At 41.4% G+C, this 13,489-nt stretch overlaps 1 protein-coding gene across 1 annotated transcript in view; it reads right to left on the reverse strand.

Moving 5' to 3' along the window:
* Nucleotides 1-13,489, reverse strand: part of LOC132824619 (sodium-coupled neutral amino acid symporter 1-like) — a 64,557-nt gene that overhangs the window by 33,612 nt on the left and 17,456 nt on the right. The window contains exons 2-4 of the mRNA XM_060839218.1: nt 9,119-9,268; nt 8,046-8,124; nt 5,500-5,615 (exon numbers count right to left, since the gene is read on the reverse strand). Coding sequence (XP_060695201.1) covers nt 5,500-5,615; nt 8,046-8,124; nt 9,119-9,204 — 281 coding nt within the window. The 5' untranslated portion in view covers nt 9,205-9,268. The remainder of the gene's footprint in view (nt 1-5,499; nt 5,616-8,045; nt 8,125-9,118; nt 9,269-13,489) is intronic.

Genomic DNA, 13,489 nt, shown 5'->3' on the forward strand with positions numbered 1-13,489 from the left:
AAGAACAAATGAGCCTTTTAAAACAGCAGGCAAGGAGATACATGTAAATATTACATTTTTTATGAGCATATGAACAAGGAGCAAGAGGAGGCTGTTATGAAGGTGTAAGGGGTACTGTACCTTTAAGAAAATTAGAAACTTGCAGAACCACCTGACATAGCACCAAGTGTTCTCAATAAGGTAACAACGTAACATGTGGTTGAAAGCTAGAGTAACTGGGCTGCCTGGAGACAAAACAAATTCAAATTTGGCCAATCAGTTTAAATTATGCCCCAGAACACCAAACTCCAATTAAGTTTGAATTTAAATTTTTGACAATATTAACACCAATGAAATGGTTCGATGCTTTGGATTATAAAACAGAAAAAAAATTGAACAGTTGGAGGAGAACTGCCAAAAGACCAACAGCTATAGGCTGCCAGTGAGAACTCTCTGAGAGGTACCTGTCAAGAGAAGGAGTTTGCACAGAGAAGAAACATTGACACCGACCTGGAGAGCAAATCTACAGAGGAAGATACAAAGAGAAGATTCAACAGCTGGCTAATTTTAAAATTTGAATTTTTCAGCAAATCTTAATTGGGGGTTTTATCAGACTAGTATTATAGTCAGGAGGTAAAAGATAGGCTAGAGAAAGCAGTTGTAAATAGTTGCTAAGTAATTATTCTCTGTTAGACTATAAAAAATAAAGTTGTTAATTTTTACTTGAAACAGTGACTTTTGGAAATAGATCCTTGCCTCTCGAATTTTAACAGATTACAGCAGGAGTTAAATCATTTCTGTGTTGCAGGTTTACCCATGTCATAACAAGACCATTTGGCTCTTCAAGCCTGCACCACCATTCAACAAGATCATGGCTATTCTTATTTTAACTGTATTCCCACATATCGTTCAATAATCTTTCATCCACTTGGGTAAACAAGAAACTATCTTGGCCTTAAAAATATTGAAAATGCATTGACTACCTTTTGAGGAAAGGAATTCCAAAGACTTACATATCCTTATCTCTGTCTTAAATAGGTGACCTCTTATTTTTAAGCTATGACCCCAAGTTTTGGATTCTCCCACAACAGGAACATGTTTTCAACATTCATCTGGTCAACTCCCCCAAGGGTCTTATGCTTCAAAATCACCTCGGACTCTCTGAAACTCCAGTGCCTTGCCTGTCCAGCTTTTCTCAAAAAGGCTCATTCCAGGGATTGGTCTAATAAACCTTCTCTAAACTGCTTCCAACATGTTAATGACTTTCCTTAAAATTAGTACTGACACCTTTCTTATGACACCTTCTCCAATGAAAAACTGTAGCTTTCATTTAACAGTGATGCACCTATATTCCTTAAATTCCACGTAGGAAATTTCATAGATGGAATTACCATTAAAAACTGGGGCATTTGAATATTTATCAGACGGAAATCTGGAATATTTTCAGGAGGAAGTTAAGGCAGTGCAGCCTGCAGGAAAGGAAAGGTGTACATTTTCAAAGCTTATTAATTATTATGGGCGAGTATACAATGCAGAACTATGGAGCGTTATTTATCCAATGAACCAAAATACTTTCCCTGCAAGGGCTGGCCCTAACTGGGAGTACTGAATTTTTTAATCAACTTACAGTAAAAGTTTGGGGAATTACTATCTTTACAATTAATTTAAAATATCGGAATCTTGAGTCCAATTGTTTGCCCATCAGACTAATATCTATCAAGAGAAAGGCACTGGGATACATTGGTAAAGAACATTTACCATGATTGTAGACAATAATTCATGAATAACAAGAATTAATAAAGGGAAACAATGAAAGCAGTTGTCACTAATGACACAGTTTTAAATAGGCCATTTTATATTTTTACTAGTATAGCACATTCTGCCTTAAAACTGCTGCTCCTCATAATGATCATAAATAATTCTGATTAAGATACTAGAAGTAGACAGTCTACAGTTGCAGGCTATAAATATTAATTGGTGAAAGAAAGCAAAAGATTTAGTGGAACACTGAATTAACTGTAAAACTAAAGTGCACAATATTAGGGGTAGTATACTGACATGGATAGAGAAGTGATTGGCAGACAGGAAACAAAGAGTACAAATAAACTGGCCTTTTTCTGAGTTACAGCCAGTGAATAATGGAGTACTGCAGGGAGCTGTAGTTAAGCCTCAGCTGTTCTTGATACATATTAATGATTCAGGTTGAGAACTAAATGTCCTACCTCCAGGTTTGTGGATGGCACAAACATGTTGAGAAGGTGAACTGTGAGGAAAATGCAAGAATGGTTCAAAGAACAAAGAAAATTACAGCACAGGAACAGGCCCTTCGGCCCTCTAGGCCTGGGCCAATCCAGATCCTCGATCTAATCCTGCTGCCTATTTTCTAAGGATCGGTATCCCTCTGCTCCCTGCCCATTCATGTATCTGTCTAGATACCTCTTAAATGATGCGATCGTTCCCACCTCTACCACCTCCGCTGGCAACGTGTTCCAAGCCCCCACCACCCTCTGCATAAAGAACTTTCCACGCATACCTCCCCTAAACTTTTCCCCTCTCACTTTGAACTCATGACCCCTAATAATTGAGTCCTCCATTCTGGGAAAAAGCTTCTTGCTATCCATCCTGTCTATACCTCTCATGATTTTGTAGACCTCAATCAGGATCCCCTCAACCTCCATCTTTCTAATAAAAATAATCGAATCCACTCAACCTCCCTTCATAGCTAGCTCCTTCCAGACCAGGGAACATTCTGGTGAATCTCCTCTGCAACCTCTCTAAAGCATCCACATCCTTTTGGTTATGTGGTGACCAGAACTGTACGCAGTATTCCAAATGTGGCTGAACCAAAGTCCTATACAACTGTAACATGAATGCCAACTTTTGTACTCAATACCCTTACCTAATGAAGGAAAGCATGCCGTATGCCTTGTTGACCACTCTATTGACCTGCGTTGCCACCTTCAGGGAACAATGGACCTGAACACCCAGATTTCTCTGTGCATTGATTTTTCCCAGGACTTTTCCATTTATTGTATAGTTCATTCTTGAATTGGAATTTTCAAAATGCATCACCTCACATTTGCCCAGATTGAACTTCATCTGCCATTTCCCTGCCCAACTCTCCAATCTATCTATATTCTCTTGCATTCTCTCACAGTCCCCTTCACTGTCTGCTCCTCCACCAACTTTAGTGTCATTCGCAAACTTGCTAATCAGACCACAGTTAGGAGGTCAAATTGCGGCTTTTCAGGACATTGGTTTGGCCACTGTTGGAATATTGCGTGCAATTCTGGTCTCCTTCCTATCGGAAAGATGTTGTGAAACTTGCAAGGGTTCAGAAAATATTTACAAGGATGTTGCCAGGGTTGGAGGATTCGAGCTACAGGGAGAGGCTGAACAGGCTGGGGATGTTTTCCCTGGAGCGTTGGAGAATGAGGCGTGACCTTATAGAGGTTTACAAAATTATGAGGGACATGGATAGGGTAAATAGGCAAAGTCTTTTCCCTGGGGTCGGGGAGTCAAGAACTAGACGGCATAGGTTTAGGGTGAGAGGGGCAAGATATAAAAGAGACCTAAGGGGCAACTTTTTCACACAGAGGGTGATACGGGTATAGAATGAGCTGCCAGAGGAAGTAGTGGAGGCTGGTACAATTGCAACATTTAAGAGGCATTTGGATGGGTATATGAATAGGAAGGGTTGGAGGGATATGGGCCAGGAGCTGGCTGGTGTGACTAGATTGGATTGGGATATCTGGTCGGCATGGACAGGTTGGACCGAAGGGTCTGTTTCCATGCTGTACATCTCTATGACTCTATGCCTACCTCCAAATCCTTTATGGATATCACAAACAACAGTGGTCCCGGCATGGATCCATGTGGAACACCACTGATCACAAGTCTCCATTTTGAGAAACTCCCTTCCACTACTACTCTCTGTCTCCTGTTGCCCAGCCAGTTCTCTATCCATCTGGCTAGTACACCCTGGATCCCATGCGACTTCACCTTCTCCAACAGCTTACCATGGGGAACCTTATCTTGCTCTGAATTTAATGCTACTTAATAACATGCTCAACATTCAGATTCATTCATTTGTCTCTTCTATGTGTGTTGACAACTCCATCACCTGTTAAGCATTTTACTGATCGAAAAGGCATCTCTGGAACAGTTGAGTAAATCTTACAAGTTCCAAATTCTGTTTAAATGATTCAGCAATTAAATCAACAGTGTACCCTCTATTGGTGGCATCTGTTGATCTTGCAAGACCATGGATCTGCACCTGGATAGTCTTGCTTCAATCTTTGTTAGTAGAGCAGCGTCTGTTGTGGCCTTGGAGGCCCACACGGGAGTGGCAGTGAGGCTGCACTGGAAGGTGCTGTCCTTCGGTATTGTCTTGGTGCTGTTTACTGGGCTTTTCTTCATCAGCTAACTTTAACTTCTCTTCTCCCCCTTTTAGAGCTCTGTGTAATTCCAGCCTCCAGCGAGAGCAATCGCTTGCAATATCCTCCCACCTCTCAATGTTCATGTTCAGTGACTTCATGTCTCTCTATTGGAGCACTGCTCCTTCATCAGGTGACTATAACCTGGTGTCATGTGACTTCTGACTTTGTCCACCCCACTGGCATCTCCACATCATGGTACAATTCAGCAAAGTTGATCCCCAAATATGGACTGGCCTTCTTACAGTTCAAAGTTGACTTGTTATTTATCACAAGGAAGAAGAACTGCCACACTTTGTCAGTAGACTTTATACCCAAGACATTTAGTCTATCCACACCCAAGGTGGTTCTCAATTCTGAGCACAGAGAGAATCGCCCCCAAAACATCACATACGGGCGGCACGGTGGCATTATACGGGCGGCACGGTGGCACAGTGGTTAGCACTGCTGCCTCACAGCACTAGAGACCCGGGTTCAATTCCCGACTCAGGCGACTGACTGTGTGGAGTTTGCACGTTCTCCCCGTGTCTGCGTGGGTTTCCTCCGGGTGCTCCGGTTTCCTCCCACAGTCCAAAGATGTGCGGGTCAGGTGAATTGGCCATGCTAAATTGCCCGTAGTGTTAGGTAAGGGGTATATGTAGGGGTATGGGTGGGTTGCGCTTCGGCGGGTCAGTGTGGACTTGTTGGGCCGAAGGGCCTGTTTCCACACTGTAAGTAATCTAATCTAAGTAAGTAATCTAATCTAATCACAGGTTTCCTAACTACATGCCTGACCAGCAAGAAAACAATTGTTTGCATAAAGCTGTGACTGCGCTTTGCCTAATCTACATGACATCTGAAAATGTACTCTGAACATTTCAGACAATTTCAAAATGATGGTATCAAAAATTAGAAAACTTGCCAATGAGCAAATGTTATCAAAAAAAAATAACCTCTTCACCAAATAACAAAGTAATGCTGTGAGGTGCGAGTTTGAATATAACATTTTTCTTTCTGATTGTACTAAAATGATAGGAACTGTTGATTCGAACATCTAAAGGTATGAACTAAAGCAATAATCTTCATATTTATATTTGATACTTACACAAATGGTATAATCCCTGTATTGGCCATTGCGTACGATAAGCCTAAGAGCCCAGTGCCAATAATAGCATTGCTCAGGTTAAACACAGACATGTACATGGAAGTTGATCCAACATACTGAAGAAAACAAAGAGATCATTAATGGAACTTTGTCAAACAAGTACGATTTGACTCAGCAAGCATCTCATATATGAATACACACAATTACATCCTAAATATTCAACAGAATTTTAAACATCATAAGTTGCATGTAATGTAACTAAACTCTAAAAGCAAACTAACATTATAGTGCAGGTTCAGAGTCACATCTCAATTGAATAGTAGATTTGCATGAAGGATTAATCCATTTCTGTTGCATGATATATAATTCATAAAGGGTATGCTATAACCTCTGTTTTTGTTACACTTGTGAATATGTTACTTAATAACAGTGAAAAGGATTCATAAAACAACATTAGCACCAGAGCAACATTCTTTCTGTGCATTTTATAAGATAGCCAACAATTACAATGTTCACTATTCTTCTGTGAAATTGAATTGTTAATTGTATTAAATGACTGTCTTAGTGGACACAGTGGAGGAGTTTTTAAAGTCTGTGCTGCTGGGAGGGTGTTTTAGCTGATGACAATGCACAGGTCAACATGACCCAAGATTTTAAGATCATTAAAAGAAATAAGCATAAAATCATTGACATATACAGAGGTTCCTCCACCCTAAATCATCTACCGAGTCCTCCCATTCCACGATCACATATAAAGTATTCTGTCCCCCAATCATCTAGAGACTCTCTCACCTTTGACCATCTTCACAATGCCCCATCTCTCAGTCACACACACAGTTTTCCTCCCGTTCACTGGATCACTGAAAGAATCTCACCATCCCTTGATCATGTAGAGACACTTTTCCTATACCCCAATTAAGTAGAGTCTCACCTCCATGAACATGCACAGCATCTCCCTTGCACACCAGATCATTTACAGATTCCCTCTCACCCCATTCACTGCCAGGCCCCTCACTAACAGGGGAATGTTCAAAAACATGATTCCCACTGTGATCTCCTACGTCTTGGCATGACCAGGTAGTTAATCTGATCAGTCCTAGACTGGACTCTTGATTCTTTTATTTAATTGTAAGGTGCCCCCATTATATGTTGGCAGCAAGACCTTAGACAATGGTCTTTCCCCACAGCACCTTGACAGCAGCTGCCCCAAGCTTTATCGTGTCCCTCAGCAGACAGTCCTGGCCCTGAGTCTGCAACACTCAGCCGAGGTCAACTCTTTGCATGGGAGGACCATAAAGTTTCAAGCAGACCTCAATATCATAGAGTCATAGAGATGTACAGCATGGAAACAGACCCTTCAGTCCAACCTGTACGTGCCGACCAGATATCCCAACCCAATCTAGTACCACCTGCCAGCACTTGGCCCATATCCCTCCAACCCTTCTTATTCATACAGGTAAAAGTGAGGACTGCAGATGTTGGAAACCAGAGTTTAGATCAGAGTGGTGCTGGAAAAGCACAGCAAGTCAGGCAGCATCTGAGGAGCAGGAACCTACGGGGCAACATTTTCACACAGAGGGTGGTACGTGTATGGAATGAGCTGCCGGAGGAAGTGGTGGAGGCATTTGGGTGGGTATATGAATAGGAAGGGTTTAGATCAGTGTGGTGCTGGAAAAGCACAGCAGGTCAAACAGCATCTGAGGAGCAGAAAAATCGACGTTTCAGGCAAAAACTCTTCATCAGGAATACAGGCAGGAAGCCTCCAAGGTGGAGAGATAAATGGGGGGAGGTGGGGGTGTTATCTCTCCACCTTGGATTTTCCTGCTCCTCAGATGCTGCCTGACCTGCTGTGCTTTTCCAGCACCACACTGATCTAAACCCTTCCTATTCATATACCCATCTAAATGCCCCTTAAATGTTGCAATTGTACCAGCCTCCACCACTTCCTCTGGCAGCTCATTCCATAGACGTACCACCCTCTATGTGAATATGTTGCCCCGTAGGTCTCTTTTACATCAGTCATTACATAGGCCCAGGACAAAGCAAAGATAAAGGTGGGACTGCACTACCTCAAACAAGACTCACGCGGTACTACAGACATGCAGAGGTGTCAAATACCCTCACAAGTAGTGGTCTTCTGGGAGAATGTCACAGATTAGAATGTTCCCGCCTCAGGCGACTGACTGTGTGGAGTTTGTATGTTCTCCCAGTGTCTGCGTGGGTTTTCTCCGGGTGCTCCGGTTTCCTCCCACAGTCCAAAGATGTGCAGGTCAGGTGAATTGGCCATGCTAAATTGCCCGTAGTGTCAGGTAAGGGGTAAATGTAGGGGTATGGGTGGGTTGTGCTTCGGCGGGTCGGTGTGGACTTGTTGGGCCGAAGGGCCTGTTTCCACACTGTAAGTAATCTAATTACGAGTCCAGCAATAAACCCGGAATAAAATTCCCTTATGGAATATCTATGTCACTGCTGCCAGACTTTGCTACCTCCTCTAGGATGGTTGCAAATGTGTTCCAACAGTCAGCTTTTCGAGCCTACTGGTGACTTACATTCTCCTTATTTTCCTTCCTTCCATCATCACTGTTCGCATGGTACATTGTACATTCTAAATCATCATTATCACATTTTCTGGAACATAAAAATAAAAAGATCACTTAAACCATGTTGTGTTACACAAGTTAATTTTTAACATCCCTAAATATTGATCAAACTGTACGTTAAACATCCCTAAGGATTGCAAATGACATATTATAATATTGAACTTGGAAAAATTCTTTATTGTATCAGAAGGGAACTGGCAATTCTAATATAACACACTAAATTGTATACCACACCATTTTAAACAACTGTTTTATTACTCTAACAAGAAAACATAGCTGAAAAAAGTATGTAACATGCATCCTCCCTAATATGGTTTACTTGGCGGGGGGCAGGAAGGAGGTGACGGCTTAGTGGTATTATGTTGGACGGTTAATCCAGAGTCACAGCTAATATTCTGGGGACCTGGGTTCAAATCCTGCCATGGCAGATGGTGGAATTTGTATTCAATAAAAATCTGGAATTAAGAATCCAGAATCTAATGATGACCATGAATCCATTATTGATTGTCAGGAAAAATCCATCTAATTCACTAATGTCCTTTCAAGAAGGAAACTGCCATCCTTACCTGGTCTGGCCTGCATGTGACCCCAGACCCACAGCAATGTGGTTTGCTCTAAACTGCCCTTTGGGTAATTAGGGAAGGGTAATAGATACTGGCCTAGCCAGTGAGACCCTCATCTCATGAAAGAATAAGAAAGAAAATTCCAGCTCTCTAAATATTAATTAGCTTAGCATACATGTTAGGTAGAAACAAGTACTTGAGAATTCTCCTTCCATAATAAACAAAGTAATTCTGATAAAAATGATTAAGTTAGCGTCTATGTTATGATACTAATTTTCCTGAGCATCTTGAGCTGCACAATTTTGGATAACTGGCACATTCATTTCAAGCAAAATGATTTGATACCTAGAATCCAAACTATTATTATACAAATTATAAACTAAACGGGAAACAATTATCTAATCATGTGAAGACTTTTGCACTAATGTGCATATAAAGAAGTAGATTATAACTGTGTACCTTTGCAGTCCATCTTCTGAATGTGTAAAATCTTTGAGTTCAGAGCCACCAGAATTGTTGCCACCTTTAGATTCCAGATTATCCATGCCAATGTCCAGTTGGAAAATTGCAGACTGCGTTTGTTCAGTTTGTTCTTGGAGTTACTTTAACCTGTTCAGAATGACACATGACAGCATTACTCAGTTAAAGGAGAAACAGCACATTTAAAAGGAAAGTTTGCCAGCTCTTAGTTAGTCAGAGCAAGATCAAACTTTCTATTAATAACTTGTTTATAATAACTTGTTTTCTTCTGTGCAATTTATGTGAATAACAGTGAAGTAAAATTTCAGTTGGTTGTGCAGAAAACAAGAATCCCAAAATTAGCATTTGACTAAATCATTCTGGTTTGCTGGAATATCCAGATGATTATCTGCAGCAGAATATTCTCTTAGTAAGAGAGCTGTGGAAGAGCTGACAACAGATTCATAATGTGTAAACACACAGGTTAGGAGCAGCTATTTTGTACTTCTGCTGAGTGACATTGCTGGTCTCATAAGAACTGCAAGAATGTCCAGCATTTCAAAGAATAATATGCAGAGATTACATTGAAATAAATTGGTTTATTGTTTGTTTTTCAGTGGGGCAAAAGCCTCAAAGTTTTCAAAAAAATTTAACACGAACAATTTAGTCACTCGAAAGCAGAAATTGAAGTGGCCCAGGCACACAGATGCAGTGGCTACAAGAGCAGTTCAGAGGATGAGCATTCCCTAATAACCTACTCATCTCCTGTCTCCCCAGTATCTGACCATCATGTACAAGGTGCAAGTCAGATGCATTGTGGGATGTGTTTCTGCCTAGGTGAGTACAGCTCTAATAACACACATAAGGCTTACCATCTCCCAGCACAAAGCAGCCCCTTTTGAGTGGCACCCCATTCATTACTCTATCCCCTCTCCAGCATCACTGAACCATGTGTATTATCTATAAGAGTGGGCCCAGGAATAAAAAGCTTAACATATGAGGAACATTGGAGGGCTCTGGAGTTTAGAAGGATGAGGCAGGGGATCTAATAGAAACTTCCAGGATACTGAATGGCCTGGATAGAGTGGATGTTGGGGAGATGTTTCCATTGGTAGGAGAGACTAGGACCTGAGGGCACAGCTTTAGAGTAAAAGGAGGATCTTTTAGAATGGAGATAAGGAGAAACATCTTTAGCCAGAGAGTGGTGAATCAGAAGGCTTTGAAGGTTAGGTCATTGAGTATATTTAAGAGTGAGATAGATAATTTCTTGATTGTCAAGGGACCAAGGGTTATGGGGAGAAAGCTGGAGAATGGGGTTGAGAAACTGATTAAATGGTGGAGCAAACTCGATGGATTGAATGTGGATGGAGAGTGTCGTGCTGGAAAAGCACAGCAGGTCAGGCAGCATTCGAGGAGCAGGGAAATTGACGTTTTGGGCATAAGCCCTTCATTAGAATTCCTGATGAAGGGCTTGTGCCCGAAATGTCGATTCCTCTGCTCCTTGAATGCTGCCTGACCTGCTGTGCTTTTCCAGCATGACACTCTCCATCAACTCTGATCTCCAGCATCTATTGATGAATACAAAATAACTGCTTGTATTCAATGAGAGTCCACACTTCAACAGAAAAAGGAAACGTTAAAGCGCTGGTGAATAGCACAAGCAGTTAATATCTTCAGCTTGGGAGATAAAACTAAGGAAGGCATGGACCAACGAACAACATCAGCGCTATAAAATAGACGAGAAAATATGAGTTAGAAAAACACCTCAAGAAGGAGAACTTCAAAATATTATAGGTTCTAAAAGGAAATGTAATGTTTAACTAAGTTAACAAAATTATTCGAAAAAGTAACATGAAGAGTGGACAAAGATAATGTAGTGATGTGGTACCCTAAGGCTTTTAAGAAGAATTTGATAAGGTGCCACAAAAGAACTGAATGACAAACACCAGGGTATGGGGACTTAGGTTCCAGATCATGGAATTGACAGAGAGTCACAGAGAAACAGACCCTTCAGTCCAACCCGTCCATGCTGACCAGATATCCCAAACCAATCTAGTCCCACCTGCCAGTACCCAGCCCATAATTCCTGATGAAGGGCTTATGCCCGAAACGTCGAATTTCCTGTTCCTTGGATGCTGCCTGACCTGCTGCGCTTTTCCAGCAACACATTTTCAGTACCCAGCCCATATTCCTCCAAACCCTTCTTATTCATATACCCATACAAATGTCTGTTAAATGTTGCAATTGAACCAGCCTCCATCACTCCCTCTGGCAGCTCATTTCATACACGTGAAAAGGTTGCCCCGTAGGTCTCTTTTGTATCTTTCCCCTCTCACCCTAAACCTATGCCCTCTAGTTCTGTACTCCCCAACTCTAGGGAAAAGACTTTGCCTATTTACCCTATCCATGCCTCTCATAATTTTGTAAACCTCTATAAGGTCATCCCTCAGCCTCTACGGAAAACAGCCCTAGCCTATTCAGCCTCTCCCTATAGCTCAAATCCTCCAACCCTGGCAACATTCTTGTAAATCTTTTCTAAACCCTTTCAAGTTTCACAATATCTTTCCGATAGGAAGGAGACCAGAATTGCACGCAATATTCCAACAGTGGCTTAACCAATGTCCTGTACAGCCACAACATGACCTCCCAACTCCTGTACTCAATACTCTGACTAATAAAGGAAAGCATATCAAACACCTTCTTCACTATCCTATCTACCTGCGACTCCACTTTCAAGGAGCTATGAACCTGCACTCCAAGGTCTCTTTGTTTAGCAACACTCCCTAGGACCTTACCATTAAGTGTATACGTCCTGCTAAGATTTCCTTTCTCAAAATGCAGCACCTCGCATTCATCTGTCACTTCTCATCCATTGGCCCATCTGGTCAAGATCCTGTTGTAATCTGAGATAACCCTCTTCACTGTTCACTACACCTCCAAGTTTGGTGTCATCTACCAACTTACTAAATGTACCTCTTATGCTCACATCCAAATCATTTATGTAAATGACAAAAAGACCCAGTGTCGATCCTTGTGGCACCCTACTGGTCACAGGCCTCCAGTCTGAAAAACAACCCTCCACCACCACCTTCTGTCTCCTACCTTTGAGCCAGTTCTGTATCCAAATGGCTAGTTCTCCCTGTATTCTGTGAGCTCTAACCTTGCTAACCAGTTTCCCATGGGGAACCTTGTCGAATGCCTTACTGAAGTCCATATAGATCACATCTACCGCTCTGCCCTCATCAATCCTCTTTGTTACGTCCTCAAAAAACTCAATCAAGTTTGTGAAACATGATTTTTCACACACAAAGCCATGTTGACTATCCCTAATCAGTCCTTGCCTTTCCAAATACATGCACATCCTGTCCCTTAGGATTCCCACCAACAACTTGCCCACCACCGACGACAGGCTTACTGGTCTTTAGTTCCCTGGCTGATAATGGGAAAACGCTGGGAGTTAAGGCTTGGTCTTGTGGACAGGCAGGAAGTGGTGCCCTTACGATTATCTGCTGGGACCATACTTCCTTACCAGATGTGTGGTGTTACATTTTGTAATTGATCACAAACTAGGGTGTGGGGTATAGTTGGAGAAACATCAAAGCACAGAAAGACAGAAAATGGCCTCCTGAATGTAGGGATAAATGACAAATGGAAATGAAGTGTGAAGTAGTTCATTTTGGCAGGAGGTCACATATTCCTTAGAAGGTAAGAAACGTAATGGGGCAGAGGAGCTAAGTGACCTATGAATACAGATTCATAATGTAATGTTAAGTAGTAACACAAGTCAAAAAGATCATAACGATTGCAGACAAATTATACTTCTTAACATTCTAAATGCTTTAAGCTATTTAGATGTCAGGCAATTTGTAACATTATGCAGCAGCCATTTCTTCTGTATGCTGTGTATCTTCCTGGCAATGCAATTTGCCTATCACACACTGTGAGCAGTAAACGTATAGTAGGTTGCAGCAATGAATAATTGTAACTTGTTGTTATCAAGCAACACCGAACTAAACATACAAAGGTACAAATTAGGAACAACAGGAAGTAAACCCTTTGGCTCCTCAAATCTGCACCACCATTTAATAAGATTTAATAATGGCTGATTGGATTACTCTATATTCCTTTTGTCCTCAGTAACTCACCCTCTTTGATTATCAAAACTACATCAATCCTAGCCTTAAGAATATTGAAATTTTCTGCTTCAATCATTTTCGGATCCTTCCTTAATTAAGATGACCAATACAGAACAGAGAACACAATATTGTGCACAGTTGGAATTTCACCAATGTCCAAACCCAAAGTATTGTATTGGTATTTATTTATTCACTTTTGAGATGTGGCTGTCACTGGCTAGCCCAGTATTTATTG

This window comes from Hemiscyllium ocellatum, chromosome 19, assembly GCF_020745735.1.
Source record: "Hemiscyllium ocellatum isolate sHemOce1 chromosome 19, sHemOce1.pat.X.cur, whole genome shotgun sequence".
Classification (NCBI taxonomy): domain Eukaryota; kingdom Metazoa; phylum Chordata; class Chondrichthyes; order Orectolobiformes; family Hemiscylliidae; genus Hemiscyllium; species Hemiscyllium ocellatum.